At 48.9% G+C, this 19,060-nt stretch overlaps 1 protein-coding gene and 2 long non-coding RNA genes across 7 annotated transcripts in view; 1 reads left to right on the forward strand and 2 right to left on the reverse strand.

The window, feature by feature from the left end:
* The window catches only part of LOC101161695 (transcription factor COE3), a 114,905-nt gene that overhangs the window by 21,326 nt on the left and 74,519 nt on the right, over nt 1–19,060 (forward strand). For all 5 annotated transcript variants that reach the window (XM_023959429.1, XM_023959431.1, XM_023959428.1 and 2 more), the window contains one exon: nt 5,574–5,642. In XM_023959429.1, coding sequence (XP_023815197.1) covers nt 5,574–5,642 — 69 coding nt within the window. The remainder of the gene's footprint in view (nt 1–5,573; nt 5,643–19,060) is intronic.
* Nucleotides 9,584–9,889, reverse strand: LOC105357807. The gene is made up of 2 exons (XR_911620.2): nt 9,849–9,889; nt 9,584–9,770 (listed from the first exon to the last, which is right to left on the reverse strand). It is a non-coding gene; the product is annotated as an uncharacterized LOC105357807 (long non-coding RNA).
* Nucleotides 14,382–14,687, reverse strand: LOC111948048. The gene is made up of 2 exons (XR_002874042.1): nt 14,647–14,687; nt 14,382–14,568 (listed from the first exon to the last, which is right to left on the reverse strand). It is a non-coding gene; the product is annotated as an uncharacterized LOC111948048 (long non-coding RNA).

Genomic DNA, 19,060 nt, shown 5'->3' on the forward strand with positions numbered 1-19,060 from the left:
TTTTGTCCACGTTGATCTGGAGGTTATGGGATGTCCACCACCCTGCCAGCTGCTCCACCTCCATTCTGTAAGCAGACTCGTCCTTGTCGCTTATGAGACCGATCACTGTGCTGTCGTCTGCAAACTTAACAATGTGGTTGGTTGCTGTGTCGAGCTGCGCAGTCATGAGCAGACTGAACAGCAGTGGGCTCAGGACGCACCCCTGTGGTGTCCCGTGCTCACTGAGATGGGCCTGGATGTGTGTCTGTCTGCAGCCTGTCTGTCAGGAAGCTGAGTGTCCAGTTGCAGGTTGCCGTGTTGCCTAGTAGCCTGAGCTTCTCCACCAGCTGCTGTGGGGTGATGGTGTTAAAAGTCCATGAAGAGGACTCTAGCGTAGGTGTTTTTCCTCTCCAGATGTGATGGTGTGAAGTGGAGAGTGGTGGAGATGGCATCTTCTGTGGTTCGATCTGCTTTGTATGCAAACTGTAAAGGGTCCATAGTTATTGGAAGACTGTTCTTAATGTGCTTTAGGACCAAGCGCTCCACATTTGGTCACAATCGGCGTGGGGGCCACGGGGAGAAAGTCGTTTGGGCAGGTGGGATTTGACTTCTTTGGGACCCGAGTAATAACAGCAGTTTTTAGACAGGTGGGTACAAATGCCTGCCTGAGTGAGGTGTTAAAGATGTCGGTGAAGACATCTTTCAGTTGCTCCGCGCAGTCTTTCAGAACCCGTCCAGGGATGTTGTCCGGGCCGGCCGCTTTGCGTGGATTGATGGTGGAGAAGGCCGTCCTCACCTCAGCGGTTAACAGCTGCAATGCTGTGAGGACAGCGGGAGCATCTGTGCCTGGGTGGAGTTGTTAACTTCAAACCGGCCGTAGAAGTTCAGTTTTTCTGGTAGAGAGCGGTTGTTCTGGCATATTGTCGAGAGGGGGGGCTTATAGTCCGTGATGTTCTGAAACCCTGCCACAGCTGACGGGAATCTTTCTCACACACGAAGTGGCTGTTCAGTTTTTGTGCGTACAGCCTCTTGGCCTCTCTGACCCCCGTGTCCTGGCCCCGTGTTGGAGCCTGGGCCCGGCCGGGGACTGGTCTGGTCTGTGCTGGGGCCTGTGCTGTCTGTGGGACTCTGCTGCTCGATGCTCGGGGCCCCTGTGATGGGCCCTCCAGGCCCAGTCTGGGGGGATGGGGTCAGGTTGACTGGGTTTGTGGATTGCCCTGGTCCGCTCGTCCATTTGGTGTGTCTGCGTGTGTGTGTGTGTTTGCGTGTATTGTTGTGTTGCTGCTGTTTGTCGTTATCTGGTGGTTGTGTTCAGCTGTCTTTGGCCTGGGGGGAAATGCTATTAAAGCAACAATTTGGACGCTGAGCCAAGGTTTGTTTTTGTCTTTGGAAAGGGGCCCCGGGTCCCTGGAGGGGCCCCGGCTGTGCTCCTGGGGTCCGGTTTGTTTATAACACTTCTTTGGCAGTTTGGAGGAGCATGTCACCGCAGCAGCACCAGTGGGTTTCCAAAGCTAATTGGTCTCCTGGAACTTTCACTAATGGTTCCAAGTAGCTGGGGGAATAAATTATTGTGGCGCGTTCGGCGGCAACAGTCACATGTTCACAAGCAGAGCCTGACAGACACAAACACAGCGCTTACTTTCTGATTTTTCTGTACTTACAGATCAAACAGACTGATAAATGATTCATAACGCGTCTCATTTGGCATTCGCTGCCTCGATTTGACGCTTGTTTGTCAAATGCCAATTTGATTCAGGACAGCATGGGGCCGATGCGGGGGGGTAATTGGACGGTGCAGGTCAGAAGTAGTTTGATTAATTTTTAAGACTCAGCGAAAGACATGTTAATGACCCCCCCACCCATGGGAAGCCTGAAGGAAAGACGCCATCTCCCAGTTATGATGGGCAGGACGGTGAGTCCTCGTGGTCACGGCGTTCCAGCGTCACAGACAGCAGCAGCTCCGTTGGGTCAAAGGTTGGAGGACATGAGAGGAGCTCTACAGGTTCTAGAGGACGCTCCACACATCTGGGCAGCGGTTTAGCTCAGGCGGTAGAGCAGGTCCAACAACCGGAGGGTTAGCGGATCGATCCCCGCTCTCCCCAGCCAGCTGTCGCCCCCCCCCCCCCCCCGAGCGCAGCTAGTCTGCAGCTCACCGCTCCCCCCTAGGGGAGGGGCCAAAACGCAGAGAAGAATTTCCCCATATTGGGATAAAAAAAAAGTAAATTTAAAAAAAGGCAGCAGTTTGTGTTTCGTTCTGTTGCTGTCTTAAACCTCACAAATAAACGACGTGAAGATCCGCAGCACTCTGAGTCTTTGCAGAGTTTTTCAGTTTACGTCCCGGTTCCACACATGAGGAGAAGAGGTCTTACTCTGTCGGCCGCCTCCATAAATGCTTCTGTGGTCAGATGCTGTTCCTGCTCACATTACAGGTCTAACCAGTCCAACAAAGAAATGTGGCTTTATTTGACCTTAAACTCTCGTCTGACAAAAGAAGACGAGGCTTGTGGGTCGTTGTACTGATGTGCTGCGTTCAGGGTCCACGCGAAAACCTTTGTTAAATTGCCCACTCATATGAACCCCTCTCCTCTGTTCTGCAGGCTTTTCTTTTCATCTCTGAGTTTTTGGATGTGAAGTGGGTTTTTCTGCCAGCGTGACGAGACAGCTGAACGGCCCGCTTTGCAACCGTCTGATTGGCTCTGGTTGTGCCTGCAGGCACTGCTCAGGGCAGTGAAAACACTCCCAATTCCCAAGGAAATAAGATGTTTAGAATCAATATTTTCATAAAAACTGTGGCAGAAAGACATGATGGATCAGTTTGGCTTTTGAATCTCATGCATTTATCATTACTGGAGTTCAAATTGGTGCTTTTTCAGATCGACATGAAGAAAAAGCAGTGACTGCAGCATTTCTCTTAGAAAAGAAAAGCTTCATTTAACCTCCATTACTCTGAAAAGACACATTTCTTTCTAAGCTCTGTAGAACTAAAAAATTTAATTGGATTAAATTCAAGTTTTGAGCATTTTTATTCCAGTGGGGTTTAAAATATTTACTAATAAATTATTAACCTTCATCTGAAGTTGCTTTTCTGCTCCAGGATAAATAAATAACAATATAAAAAATATAAGATAAACAACTAAACTTATGGGGCCTTCAGTGTCCGCCGTGCTGCAGCCTGTCCTACAGCTATAGCTGTGCTGGACTCAGCCAGTTACTGTTCACCATCAGTCTTCACCGCCGCTCCTGTGCGTCCGAGGCTGAGGTCTAGCCCCCCCACGGGTTCTGGCGGCCGTTCGGATAAAGCGCTCATCGGCCTGTTTGCCCTCTGAATACCTGAGCGGCTTTTCTGGCGAAGAGCTGCCCAGACGGCTGGCTCGTTGTCAGGGCTGATGGGAGATGGTGGGGGTCCACAGTGGGCCACCTTTGCTGTGTGTCGTCCAGCTTTGAGTGACCTTGGCTTGGACCCTAACCAGCTGTGCTCTGGACCGATGTGATGGTGATCTCCTTCTCGCTCATTGAAAGGCTTCATGGAGTTTTGTGAATTTACATTTAAGCAGAAATTAGAATTGGGTTTCAGTTACGGCAGCTCAGAAAGACTCTTTTACTGCAACACTTCTATTGTAGAGTAACAGAAACATCACGCAATGATAGTTATGGTTTTGTCAGATCTAAAATGTAGGTCAAGTTGTGCTTGAAAACTTTTTCATTGAGATCTTTTTCAGTTGGTTGGGTTGTTTGGTTAATCACAAAAGTCTTTCAGGGCAAACATGACAGCGTTAAAAACTATATGCCCCTATAGACCAATCAATCACTTTAATCCAGAAAATCACATTTTTAAAGAATTGAATTGTAAATTATGGTGGAAAATAAATATTTTGTCAATAACACAAGTTCAACTCAATACTTTGTTAAATACTCTTTGTAGGCAATGACAGCAGTCAAACGTCTTTACAAGGTTGTCATTATCTGGTATTTTGGCCCATTCCTCCATGCAGATCTCCTCTAGAGCAGTGATGCTTCTGGGCTGTGTTTATCTTGGGGGGAGTCGCAGATGGAGGGAGGTTCTCAGTGGTTTTGTTGTCTTCCATTTCCTAATAATAGATTTCTTCACTCCAAGCTGCTTTCCTGTTGTAGATTCAGTCTTCCAGCCTGGTGCAGGTCAACAGTTTGGTTTCTGGTGTCCTTAGACAGCTCCTTGGTCTCTAGTGGAGTTTGGAGTGTGACTGTGTGAGGTTATGGACAGGTGTCTTTCTATAGATAACCAGTTCAAACAGGTGACATTAATACAGGTAACAGGTGGAGGACAGAGGATCCTCTACAGAAGAAGTTACAGGTCTGTGAGAGACAGAAATCTAGCTTGTTTGTGGGTCACTAAATGTTTCTTTTCCACCATAATTGAAGTGATGCGATAGCCTGCAGATACCTGTCAGGACAATATAATTCTTTCTCTTTGATATTCAATTCTATTCAATTCAATTTCATTTGTTTAGCCCAAATTCACACCAACAGTCGTCTCAATGGGCTTCGTGATACTTTAGTAATCAGATTGTTTTGTGATTGAAAATGCTTTCAGCACAGAACTGCTACACCGAGTGACCCTGGTAAGATTTCTGATTGACTGATACAACTGGAAGACAAACCATCAGCTTCACTTTGGTCCATGAACTCAAACAAACAGAACTGATCTAGAATAAAAAAGGAGAAAAGGGAGCAGAAACCTGAGGGATGTGTGACTGCAACCAAATCCTGGAGAGGAGCTTCAAACTGAACATCTGCCTGCAATAACCACAGAAGACATCAAGCTGTTGCCTTTATGCAGAAATTAAAACAAGGAAAAGTCAGGATTCTTTTGTTAATACAGAATTAAACACCACAAGCAACCATAACATCGGATGGTCTCACTGCCCTAAATGGAAGCACGAGTCTGTGAACACAATCTGAGGCATTTAAGGTCAATGTTTGCCTTGTTCCATAGAAAAGTTATTTGTTAATTATCTTTATCAAAGAAAACCAATCGATAACAATGCATTTCTGTTTTAAGCTAAGACAAGATAAGATAGGACTTTATTGATCCCCGGAGGGAAATTCGGTATTTCTATCAACACTGTATTTATTCTATCAACACTTTGTAGGGCTTCAAGAAAAGATTGTAATGCAACAATGGCGCTAATTTCCCACCTTTTTTTTAAATCTTCAACAGGATTTTTTTAGCAAAGGGATTAACCAAACTAATCACTAAACCCGAATCTGCTTGTATTTAACCAGGACGTCCCATTCCCAAAGACCGGTTTTCAGGGCAGCCCTGGTGCCATTCCAGAAATGTTCCTGATTTGGATTTCTTACTGTTAGAAAGACAGGAGCTGGTTCTCTGAGAAACACAGTCCAGACGTGTAGAAATACTTCCAGTGGTTGTGCAGGAGCTCCTCAGCCTGTTGATGGACCACAACAATGAACTTGTACAGGTTTCCATGACAACCCAGGCTTGACGCAGCAACAAGTTTGACCCTGCAACCTTTTAGTGACCAGCTAAAAATGGTGACAAATGCCAGAAGTGACTCACGTCCAGGTCTTTGTTGTCCCTTTTTTTTCTGTTTCAGTCGATGCTGCGACAAGAAGAGCTGCGGGAATCGAAACGAGACTCCCTCTGACCCCGTCATCATTGACAGGTAGGATCTCACCTGAAGACCACCGCTGTGGTTTGAGTCAGCGTCCAGCTTTGATCGTCTCATGACACGTTTGCTGGCTGTCAGTCAGTGGAACTGCAGAAGAGTTCCTGAATTCCTGGTAAAATGGGTTCAGACCCAGCAGCTTCCCTCGTGATGATGTCATTACCACGTCCTCCTGCGACGTCCTCTTGCTTCCTGTCTTAAAGCTTCCTGCTTGATTCTTGGTGTGAAACTCCAGGCAGGTGTTTTGGAGCATCTGTTGCTCTTTTCTTCAGCAACCTGGATCTTCATGAAGTGCTTTTGTGTAGAAGGTTTGAAAAGCTGTCAACCTGTGTTTCCTTTGTTTCTTTTGCTTTCCTTCAGTCTTTTCTCACCTCATGTCTCTGTGTGAGCGTTTAATCAACACCACGAGGAAACGTTCCGATCTGTGCATCTGTTGACGTTCAGAGTCGCTCTATACTGTCTGTCTGTGCATTGCCTTTACAATAATCCCTATCGATGCTTGGGATCTCGCTGTGTGGCAGCTTCGGGTCCTTCCTGGTGGTCTTTCCACAGCTTCATGGAGTTTGGGAGCTCAGACTCTGCTGTTGGACAGAGGTCTGCATTGGTGTTGGAACATGGAATCTCAAAGTTGGATGCAGCTCTTCGCCATCCGGATGAACGTCACGCTCCTTCCTCTCCGTCTCCATGATCACATTAGCTACAAACTCTTTCTGAATGACTTGGCTTTGCTTTTACCTCAAATGTCCTTCCTAACAGCACCCTTCTGGTTCTAAAATTGGGCTGCACAGTTGTGCAGTGGTAAGCACTCCCACCTCACAGCTAGAAGGTTCAATTCCCAGCTTGGTTCTTTCTGTGTAGAGTTCATATATTTTCTCTGAAGTTAGTTCATAATTCTAAACTGGCGACCAGTTCAGGGTGAACCCCGTCTACACCAAACAGTAGCCAGGTTAGGCTCCAGCAACCCCGTGACCCCAAATGTAAGACAAGGGCTCCAGAAAATGGATGGATGGATGGATGATGATGATGATGATGATGATGATGATGATGGATGGATGGATGATGATGATGATGATGATGATGGATGATGATGGATGATGATGATGATGATGATGGATGGATGATGAGGATGAGGATGATGATGATGATGATGATGGATGAGGATGATGATGATGGATAATGGATGATGGATGGATGGATGGATGATGATGATGATGGATGATGATGGATGATGATGATGATGATGATGGATGGATGATGAGGATGATGATGATGGATGATGGATGATGGATGGATGGATGATGAGGATGAGGATGATGATGATGATGATGATGGATGAGGATGATGATGATGGATGAGGATGATGATGATGATGATGGATTGATGAGGATGAGGATGATGATGGATGGATGATGAGGAGGAGGATGAGGATGATGATGATGATGATGATGATGATGATGGATGAGGATGATGATGATGGATGAGGATGATGATGCTGATGATGGATTGATGAGGATGAGGATATTGATGGATGGATGGATGGGATGATGATGATGGATGAAGAAGATGATGATGATGATGGATGGATGGATGCAGGTTTTACTGGGACATAAATTTCACAGTCTGGTTTCCAGAATCTTTTGGGAAAAGATTTTATTTTTTTCATTCATGACAAAATCTTTTGTTGTTTTTTTTTTTGCTCCTTTTCGGGACTCTGTCTTTTGATTGACAGGCGCACACGGACCTTCAAACTTCTGAATGTCCTGCTGGGGTCAGAGATTACCTGTCCAGGTGTTTATGTGGCCGTTTGGCGGTTAAATCTTCAGGCGTCGGTAACAAAAACACAAAGACATTTACGCTCCGTAAATCTTGTGCCGTTACTCGCAGCTGCAGTTGTTTGTCTGATAAGAAAGGCAGGTTTATGTGCCCCCCTCCCACACGCTAAAGCATGCCGTTTTCCGTGTCCCGTCATGCAAATGCCGCTGCAGCTGCAGCTACAGCGAGTGCTCACGCCTTCCTAAAGTAAACACACCCGCCCGTTTGGACTGTACCATTTTACCCCCCGTTTGATCCGACACAAAGCTGTGACCTCTTGGGGGGTGGGGGTGTAATAAAATGGGCCTGTGGGCATGTTACTGGGCATGGGGCTGGGAGCGTCAGCTGGGGGCCTCGCTAATAGCGTGTGTGTGAATATAAATGCGTGGTGATGCTCCTCTCAAAGGTCGCTTTGTTTCCCCGGTTTGCCCGTTAATGGCAGAAATTCTGCCGAGGCAGCAGAATGCGGCGCTGACGGATCGCCGCCACACCGCCGTTATTACACGCTAATATTGCAATTAGATGGGTAGCCAAGTTGCCCAAGAGGGGCAATAAATTGCCTCATAGTGTCAAAATGTAGGGGGAGGACGAGCTGCAATTACCCAGCATGCACCACCCCCTCGGCTCCAGCTCCCCCCATGTGCTGCCTGACCATCATCCTCAGCTATAAGCTGCAGCCTCTCATTGTAGGTTTTATGGTGTGTGCGTGTGGGGGGGGCATGGGGTGAAGAGTGACCTTTGACCCCAACACAGCCCCTCTGAGGACCAGAAAAAACCATAACGAGGGTTAACAAACAAACGTTTTTGCTGGTCCCAGGATGCAGGTTCTGGAGACGTTTTTTAAAGTCTCCCCAGTCGTCTTTTAACTAGAATGATGACATTTTGAGCCAAAATCTATAAACGTGACGTTTTCTAGGTCATAGTTTCTGCAGAGCAGCAGGAGTTCATTAGAAATTCACCTCTGAGTTGTGGGCAGGACTGTTGGCGTGGAGCAACCCTGTCCCCCCTACCCATCATCCCTTTATTTACAGTCTTTGCCACTAGCTTACAGTCCCCCCACACCCCCATCCTGACATTAGCGGTGAAACAAAAACAGCAGCAACATCAGGTCCATCCATCCGTCCAGTTCTGATCCGGATTCCAGCTCAGACCAGGAAAACCCAGATGTTCGTGGATCTATTGGTCTGCAGGTGGATGATCAGAAGGGGGCGGAGCTTGGAGACTTTGGCCTCATCTTTTGGCGTCATCAGAAAAATGCTACAAGGACACATTAGAAAGACCTTTTTATCAGAGCAGGTCTTTAACGGAGCTCTCAAACCTAAACGTGGCAGAAGCAGAACGCCTGTTCAGGAGATTTTAGAGCTGATGTTTTTTCCTGGGGGGCATTGATCCCATAGAGACAGCAGAATTGGGGCAGAAGCAAACATCAGTGCAATGGTTGCTGTGGATCATTTATGACACTGAGAGGGCGGTTGGGGGGCAGTGCTGTCCTGAACATCCTGGGTTTCCAACCAGCAACCGTTTGACCCAACCCAGGGCTCCAGACTAACTTTTTTCACTAGGAGCACTGTGGCCCCTAACTGAAAATTTTAGGGGCACAACCAGAAAATTTAGGGGCGCATACCGTAAATCAACATGCTAACCAAATCTACTATTTTCCACTGTATTACTAATAAAAACTTTAATAATAGATGCAGAAATTACAATGTGCTGTTTCAAATTCAGTGTCACATTTTATTCTGCACTTTTGAAGATGCAACAAGAAGGTAAACTGACAGCAGCATCGCTGTCATGACAGTACAAATAGTAAACAAAACGGATGGAAATTTATCTTGGTGACACCAAATAGGTGCAGCCAAGATGCACAATAAGCGTGTTTGAGATCACCCAGGTGAACTCAACGCCGCGCAGATCACCTGGTGAGACATATATTTTTGTTTTTGCTCCAACTTCACCTGTCAATCATCACAAAAATATCGCGAGAAAGGGGTGGGAGCAAGGGGCAAACCTACCCGGACACAGCTGGAAACTACAGACTACAAAACAATGCATTATGGGACATGTTGTCATGGTTTTCAGGCGAGACAGACCCAGATGCTGGAACTCAGAATGATCAGACGGGTAAGTAACTTGGTAAGTGAGTTTAATCACAGGAAAAGTTGAAGAGAATAAATCCTTTGACAGGAGGGAATCCGGACGTGGCTCGTGGCGAGGCTGGAGGGAACACCGCGGCTGGAGGACTCCGAGCTCGGTTCAGGACGGCAGATGAGTGACGGCAGACTTCCACACAGGTGACCTTCGTTTGGGTAAATCCTGAGACAGAGAGGCAGAACATGAGAGCAAGGCAGGACAGAGACATGGGACTTGAGCAGGCTGACCAGGCGTAGTCACCGTTAGGAGTTAACGAACTGGCGTCGATGAATGGGTTGGATCTCCTTAAGAGTAGGCAGGTTGATGAGATGAAGTGGTCACAGCTGGAGGAAGTCAGGAGCAGAGCTGAGGGGGCGGGGCTGACCGAGGCACCGTGACAGTACCCCCCCCCTAACGACCGCCGCTGGGCGGTCGAGGCCGACGATCCGGGTGGGCGCGGTAGAAATCGGAAATGAGGGAATGGTCCAAAATGAGGGAACGGGAGATCCAAGACCGTTCCTCAGGACCATAACCCTCCCAGTCCACCAAGAACTGATAACCGCGCCCCCGGCGCCGGACATCCAAAACACGGCTGACAGTAAACGCCGGAGCGCCGTTCGATGAGCCGGGCGGGTGGTGGGGAAGCGGAAGGCGGGCACAATTCACTGTCCATAACAGGCTTGATCTGAGAAACGTGAAAGGACGGATGGACTTTGAGGGCTGCCGGAAGGTGAAGACGGACACATGAGGGGTTGATAATGCGATCTATGGTGAAAGGTCCAATAAAACGTGGAGCCAGCTTGCGGGACGTGGCCTGGATCGGAATATTTTTAGAAGATAACCATACTCTCTGGCCCGGTTGGTAGTCGGGGCTTGCCACCCTGTGGCGGTTGGCAGTACGGCAGTTATCTTCCTTGGAGCGACGGAGGGCCTCTTGAGTCTGGCGCCAAATGAGTTGGCAGCGTTGAAGGTGGTCTTGGACAGATGGAACGGTGAGATCTAGTTCATGGGATGGAAACAGAGGAGGTAAATAACCCAGAGATGCTTCAAACGGTGACACACCCGTGGCAGAGGAGGGATGTGTGTTGTGGGCGTATTCGATCCAGACCAAGTATTTAGACCAGTCAGAGTTGTTCTGGGCGGCTAGGCAGCGGAGCGCAGCTTCCAGCTCCTGATTGGCCCGTTCTGCTTGTCCGTTCGATTGGGGATGATACCCAGAAGTAAGGCTGACGGTGGCACCTAAGGCAGAACAGAAAGCCTTCCAGACTTGAGAAATGAATTGTGGTCCGCGGTCGGACACAATGTCTGCAGGGATACCGTGGTGTCTGAAGACGTGATTTACCAGGACCTCTGCTGTTTCAGTGGCTGTGGGTAGCTGAGGGAGAGGAATAAAGTGGACAAACTTGGAGAATCGGTCGATTACGGTGAGAATGACTGAGTTACCCTGAGACACGGGAAGGCCCGTGACGAAGTCAATGGAGATGTGGGACCAGGGACGGTTCGGTGTGGGCAGAGGCTGCAATAACCCCGAAGGTGGAGAGTTGGAAGCTTTAGAACGAGCGCAGGTAGAGCAGGCGGCGATGTATTCTCTGACGTCCTTATTCATGGAGGGCCAGAAGAAGCGTCTTCGTATTAGATGGAGTGTACGAGTGACTCCTCCATGACAGGCGATGCGAGAGGTATGAGCCCAGGTGATGACTGCCGACCTTACAGATGCGGGGACATAGAGAGTGCCGTTAGGAGGAGTGGGGTGATCGGGTTCCTCACCTTGCGCCTGAATAACTTTGGTTTCGATGTCCCAGATGAGATTGCCGATGATGCAGGTTTCAGGGAGAATGCTGGTGGTAGTCTTGGAGTGTTCGGTGTCACAGAATTGGCGTGAGAGGGCGTCCGGTTTGATATTTCTACTGCCGGGTCTGTAAGTGATGGAGAAGTTAAAGCGGTCAAAAAACAAACACCAGCGGGCTTGGCGGGAGTTGAGCCGTTTGGCAGAGCGCAGGTATTCCAGATTTTTATGGTCTGTCCATACTATGAAAGGTTGAGCCGCTCCCTCCAGCCAATGACGCCACTCTTCGAGAGCCAGTTTTATTGCCAGGAGCTCCCGATTGCCCACATCATAGTTGCGTTCCGCCGGTGATAATTTCTTTGAGAAGAAAGCACACGGTTTTAGCTTTCCGGATGTTTCTTCACGTTGGGATAAGACAGCTCCAACCCCGGAGTCTGAGGCGTCAACCTCCACCACAAATTGCCTGGAAACATCTGGTTGAATGAGGATGGGGGCTGACACAAACAGTTTCTTAAGATTACTGAAAGCGGCTTGAGCCGTGGAGTCCCAGAGAAAGGGTTTAGCAGTGGATGTGAGACGTGTGAGAGGCGCGGCGATAGCACTGTAATTTCGAATAAAACGGCGATAGAAATTGGCAAAGCCAAGGAATTGCTGAAGCTTTTTACGTGACGTGGGGGATTCCCATTGGGAAACAGCGGTGATCTTGGCAGGATCAGGTCGAATACTGCCAGCTTCAAAAATGTACCCGAGGAAAGGGATGCTGGTAGTGTGGAACTGGCATTTTTCGGCCTTTACGAACAACTGGTTTTCGGTTAACCTCTGAAGGACAAGGCGCACATGGTTCTGGTGGTTCTTGGGATCTTTGGAGTAGATCAAAATGTCGTCTAGATACACGAATACAAACTGATTTAGAAAATCTCTGAGGACGTCGTTGACCAAGCGTTGAAAAGTGGCAGGGGCGTTGGTTAGCCCAAACGGCATCACAAGATATTCGAAATGACCTAGCGGAGTATTAAATGCAGTTTTCCATTCGTCGCCTTCTCTCATACGCACGAGGTGGTAGGCATTGCGAAGGTCGAGTTTAGAGAATATGCGTGCCTCCTGAATGGAATCAAAGACCGAGCTGATGAGTGGGAGAGAATATTTATCTTTAATAGTTATTTGGTTAAGTTCGCGGTAATCTATACAAGGTCTGAGTGATTTGTCTTTCTTCTCGACGAAGAAAAATCCGGCCCCGGCCGGGGAAGAGGAGGGACGAATGTGACCCTGAGCTAGGGCTTCCTGAATGTAAAGCTCCATAGCTTTCTTTTCGGGACCCGAAAGGTTAAACAATCTTCCCTTGGGCAGGGTGGCGCCCTCGAGAAGGTTGATGGCACAATCATAAGGTCTGTGCGGTGGTAAGGAAGAAGCCTTCGATTTACTGAACACGTGCTTTAAATCATGATAAAGGTCCGGAATATTGGAAAGGTCAATAATTTCGGGTTCACTGCTCGAGGGCGTGGAAACGGAGGATAAGGCAGATTGGAGACAGTGACCCATGCAAAAATCACTCCACCCCCTGATAGTAAAACGGCACCAATCGAGATGAGGATTATGGAGTTTAAGCCACGCGAATCCCAATACGACAGGAGTCTGGGGTGTGCGAGTGACAAAGAACTGAATGAACTCGCGGTGATTCCCCGAGGTAATAAGCATAACCGGCTTGGTGCGATGGGAAATAATGGACAGATGCTGTCCCCCCAACCCAGCAGCATGGACCGGAGAGGGGAGTTGTTCAGTGGGTAACGCTAAGCGCTCAACGATACTCTGATCTATTAAATTCTGTTCTGCGCCTGAATCGACCAGCGCCTGAAAGTCAAGAATTCGGGATTCGTGGCATAACTTGACCGGAACAAACAAGAAATTATTATGAGTGGGACAATCCCCCCGCGACCGGTCTCTTAACGGGGGGTTCTGGAGTTTAAACGGCGGGAGCATTGATTAATCTGATGGTCTAATTCTCCACAATAGAAACACGCACCTTCGTTGCGACGTCTAAGCCGCTCCTCGGCGGTGATTTTTGAATGCCCGATCTGCAAAGGCTCTTCTGGGATGGTGCGAGGAGTATCAGACCGAAGAGTGGTGTTACAGTCCATGGGAGTGACGAGGGGGGTTAGCGTAGTAGTCTTCCTGGTCACATGACTCCGACTCCCGTTACGTTCCTGTAGCCTGATGTCGGAACGTAAGGCGGCAGCCGCTAGTTCCTCGAAAGTGTTAGCCTCCAGCTGGGTACATAGATGATCTTTGATAGCTTCGTTGAGGGACTGGTAAAAGACCCCTCGGAGAGCTGGATCAGACCATCCAGCCTCCACAGCCAGGATGCGGAAGTCTATGATATGCTCACTAACGGAGCGGTTTCGTTGTCGGAGTGAAAGGAGCTTGCGTGCTGCTTCGTCTTGCTTACGGGGCTGATCGAACACCAACTTAAATTCATTAATGAATCGTTCAAAAGGTAAGTATGATATAGGATTGGCGGCTAAGAAAGCCTGAGCCCATTGTAGCGCTTTACTGCGAAGAGAGTTGATGACTAGCGTGATCTTACTGTGATCGGAGTAGTAGTATCGTGGAGCTTGTTGGAAGAGTAACTGGCACTGGAGGAGAAAGCCCCCGCATGCTTCCGTGTTGCCGTGGAAAGGTTCCGGTTGGAGACGGAAATTTTCAGGAGTCGTGACGGCGGGGGTCGTTGCCGGAAGTCGCGGCCGGAACTGTAGGAGCAGAAACGGAGGCTTGACTGGTGATTTCTGTTAATGTTTGTGACATACCATCGAGGCGCCGAAAAAGTTCCTGTTGAGCCGATGCTATTTGGGATAGCGCGTCAGCTTGGCGTCCCAGGATGATTCCTTGTTGGCTCACGGCGTAGCGTAGACCATCTGAGTCAGCTGGGTCTGGGTTTTGGCCAGTTCGTTCTGTCATGGTTTTCAGGCGAGACAGACCCAGATGCTGGAACTCAGAATGATCAGACGGGTAAGTAACTTGGTAAGTGAGTTTAATCACAGGAAAAGTTGAAGAGAATAAATCCTTTGACAGGAGGGAATCCGGACGTGGCTCGTGGCGAGGCTGGAGGGAACACCGCGGCTGGAGGACTCCGAGCTCGGTTCAGGACGGCAGATGAGTGACGGCAGACTTCCACACAGGTGACCTTCGTTTGGGTAAATCCTGAGACAGAGAGGCAGAACATGAGAGCAAGGCAGGACAGAGACATGGGACTTGAGCAGGCTGACCAGGCGTAGTCACCGTTAGGAGTTAACGAACTGGCGTCGATGAATGGGTTGGATCTCCTTAAGAGTAGGCAGGTTGATGAGATGAAGTGGTCACAGCTGGAGGAAGTCAGGAGCAGAGCTGAGGGGGCGGGGCTGACCGAGGCACCGTGACACATGTGTCCTGATGGTTTTTGTAGTGGAGAGATTAATTAAAATAATTTAAAATACCAATTCATTAAAAAAGGCTACATGTATTATAAAACATTAAAATAATCATAAAATATATAATAACACAGATCATACTAAGGGGGAGAAGAATATTAAAACTAAATTGAATGTTAAGGACAATTCCAATTTCCTGTTCTCCTTCAGTCTTGCTGCAGATTCGCTTTCATCTCACAGCCCCCCCCCCGGTCTCCCCAACGATCCAGGCGAGGTGCCGGTTCATCTCAAACACGTCTATCGTTGCATTTTCCCCACGTATTTTCAGTGTGTCTAAAACTAATGTTGTTTTTGCTCGAGCGTGTTTAAAGTTCAAGCCCCGTTAGCTGTCACGCATGTAAGTGTGGGACATTTATGCTCCTCAGCTGACCAGACTCCCGCGGGAGCGGTGTGCTGCCGTAACGGCATAAACGCTTTGATGCGCCGCCGTAACCGTAACCAAAACCTAAACCTTCCTCCGGTTCTGTGCGGCCCAGAGAAAAGTTCAGCACGGACTGCATGTATTTAGAAAATTACGAGCGAATAAATACGTTCTAAAGGAAAGTAAGGAACTCCTTAATGTGGTCCGGGGGGGGGGCTGTCAGGTGTCCTGCTTTCAAACCCTGTCATTGTCACGCCCCCAAGAGTCACATACCCCACTGTGATTGGTTGGTCAGCTCCGTGCACGACAATGAAAAAGTGTCATTCATACAAACTGGCGGGCTGCAGTAACATTAAACCTTCATATTAAGGCGGGGACCGCAAAATATCATCTTGGGGGCCGCAAATAGCCTGCGGGCCGCGAGTTTGAGACCCCTGCTGTACACTCTGGCACTGGTACACTAGCCGCAGGTCGGAAGAACGGATCAATGGTTCGCTTGCTCATAGCTCAGACGCACATATCAGGTTGTGATGATATTTGTCTCAGTTTCCTTCCCACAGATGTTTACGCGCGCTCGATTATCTCTAGGCCCCTCCCCCTCCACATATTTTAGCCACTCACAGTGGCTTTCCCTATTCTTCTCACACGCATTGGCCGCCTCACACACAGGCATCACGCGAGAGTGTACGTGCTCGCGTTTCATGAGTATGTGCGCGAGTGTGTGTCTGCCTGCGTGCGTGTGCGCTCGCGTCTCATTGATCATTGACGTGCCCCTTCCACGTTTGATGTATAAAAAAATACGAAGGGTGGGGGAGGCAAATTTACTGGTCGCACATGTGCGACTGGATGTAAAATTCAGTCGCACACTCTCAAATTTTGGTCGCAAAATGCGACCAATTGCTCGCAGTCTGGAGCCCTGCAACCTGAATTCTCCCCTAACCCCCCCAGCTTCTCCATTCAGCCCTCCTATCAGGGAGTTATAGAAAAATGGCGGCTTAGAATTCGGACATTACTCCCAGTCATCATCATCGTCAGTCATGACGTCATCAATAGTTGCGGGTCAACTATGTTAGCACGGAGCTACTAGCTACCTGCTAACTTTAAAAAGGTCATGCTTAGACAAATAGTCGTTATGTACACGTTATGGACTCACTCTCCAAGCTCACCTTTTCCGTCATACTTTTAGCTCATAATATTTAAATTGCTGTTTTTAACCGTTAACTTTTTTTGTGTTCTGGAGTTTTATTTTTATTGTTGTATGTTTATAAACATGTATGTTTATGTCTTTACATACTTTTGTACTGTGAGGCGACCTTGAGTGCCACAAAGGCGCCATACAAATAAAATGTATTATTATTATTATTATGTACACGTTTGTGCATCAGAGCACGGCTAGTGAAGAAAAAAGCTTCCCCTCTACGGCACAGTGCAACGCGGAACACACTTTTTAAGCCTCAGCCATTAAACAAATGATTTCAGACGGTCCTAGCCCTCTAAATGCTCCTGTAGAGGTTGGGGAGGAATTCAGATTCGGCCTTTCGCTCTGGATGCTCCAGCGGGAACCAGCGCTCCTCATATGAGGGTCTGAGCAGGATGAGGGGGACATGTGCAGCTCCCAGATCAGTTCCCCGCTCTCCTGCGACCTTCGGTGACCCCTCAAACTGACCACAAAGCACAGAGGAGTCTATCATGACACGGATCTACCCCTCCCTGAAAGGAAGTACCTTTGCTTTCTGATAGGGGCGCCGCCATGTTGAAGGCGACAGGCGACTGTGATTGGACCAATCAGACTTGGACCAATCACTGTCGCCTGGTTCCAACATGGCGGTGTCCGTACCAGGAAGCAACGGTGAGGGATTTGCCTGATTTTGCAAGATCTGAAGGTACAGCATTTCCTGTGGGTGACGTCACTCCTCGGTTGTTGTTACGGTCTGTGCACGGATCAGGTTTCAAACCTCTGAGTTCCATTTCAGCCAGATCTGGAGGACCACGACACAAAGCTCTCAGCGTGTGAAGAAGAAACGTTTTGGCGCTGCAGCAGCCAGGCAGCTCGGTCTGAAGAAGAGGAACACACATCTGTAGCTGCAACATGAGCCTGTGGTGCACGTCTCCTCGTGCGCCTCCTGGACTCAGTGGAGTCGGAGCTCCACAGGGGGGGCTGCTGGAGGGTTATCTGCCCCCGTGGACCCTTCCCAACAATCGCAGAGTATTGATCCGATGAGGAGAGCCTTTTGGAGCCAGCCAGATGAAGAGTATAGATTTACCATAAAAAGCAGGACATTACTGTTGGCTGCTGGATAAACCTGAATGGGGGGGGGGGGGTTCTGGGAGGAGAGTGGTGTGGATTTCAGACTCATGATGTCCATCAGGTGCAGAGAGTGCATGTGCTGTGCACGTGTATCTGTGCTTGTGGCTGATGCGGCCTTAAAAACGAAGGTGAGACCCGGTTTTAGTCCACAGTCCAGGTTCCGGTTCTGTATGAGGATGTCTGTTTTCCAGTGGGGGGTGAGGACAGCCAACAGTCTTTTGGTTGGAGGACAGCTGATGGACCAAACGCATTGACGTCACCTCTCTGGGACGTCTAGAACGTCTCTGTGGGATGGAGTCCAGACTCTGGGTGGTGTTGGTGCTACAGGTGAAGCTCTCCTCCATCTGGGCTTCCAGGAAGTGGAAGTTTGTGACCTCTCCGCGCCGCCCTGCGGACGAACCGTGGAGGAATCTACTTCCTGTTGGAGGAATCTACTTCCTGTTGGAGGAATCTACTTCCTGTTGGAGGAATCTACTTCCTGTTGTCTAACATCAGGAAGTTCTTTGTTCTTTGGCGTGGAGAAGGTTGATGATTGATGGGTGCTCCACCTCTTCACTGTAGGCAGACTTCCCCCGTCGAGCCCCCCCCCACAGACACACTGTAGTATCACCCACGAACTTTATAGTGGTGGTGCTGCTGCAGTAGAGGGGGGGGGGGGGGGGGGGTCAGCCATTCATGTGCAGTGAGGAAGCAGAGGTCTCAGTCTTGGGGGAAAGTTCTGTCTCAGTTATTGTCAGCGTCCTGTCCCGATTCTGTCCCTTCTACAGTCCTGGTTTTGGTCAGTGTCCCATCCAGGTTCCTGTCCCGTCCCGGACCTTCTCCAGTGTCTTTAAGCGGGCTTTTTCCTCCCGCTGGCTCCTAATTGGATTGGATGTGATTACATCACCACCTGCGGCTTCATCAGCTCTCTCAGCATCGGCGCCCTGCAGCGCTCAGCGGGAAACGCTCTAGCGGCCGACTGAAAGACAGCCCCCCCCCCTGGGATCTGTGAGATAAACCTAATCGATCTGATGCTCCTGTTCAGCAGGCTGCTCTCAGAGGGAGGGGCCACTTCCAGCCTTCTTCATTTACGGCTGTGTGTGCAAACACATTTGTGTTGGAGAATAAAGTCTTAGGCGGGGGGCGTGGGGGGGCTGTTTTTACGTCCTCCTATCAACACACGTTATGATGTTACCCATGATGCCCTCTGTCGTGATGATGGCCGTCCGTATTTTATAGCAGAAATAGAAACTTCTGCTGTCGATTCAAAACATCTCTGCACATAAAATTCTGCTCTGACCGGACGACCTTGAACGCATCCATCGGTGACCCTATGAAGAAAGTTGTTGAGGGGGGGGGGGGGGGGGGGGCTTTAACTTAATTAACTAATTTACAATTAACTCTAAAAAAGGAGGTGGGCTGTTATTGGTTCACAGAGGAGCAGCAGAGAAACCGTCAGATGTGAGATTCAACACATTTGTCTGTTTGTCGAAACAACGTCACACAACTCTGAGAGCCCCCCCACCTCCTCTCAGGAGGAGAAGCTGCCATGAAGACTGTTTGGAGCAGCTCCAACAC

This window comes from Oryzias latipes, chromosome 10 (assembly GCF_002234675.1).
Source record: "Oryzias latipes chromosome 10, ASM223467v1".
Taxonomy (NCBI): domain Eukaryota; kingdom Metazoa; phylum Chordata; class Actinopteri; order Beloniformes; family Adrianichthyidae; genus Oryzias; species Oryzias latipes.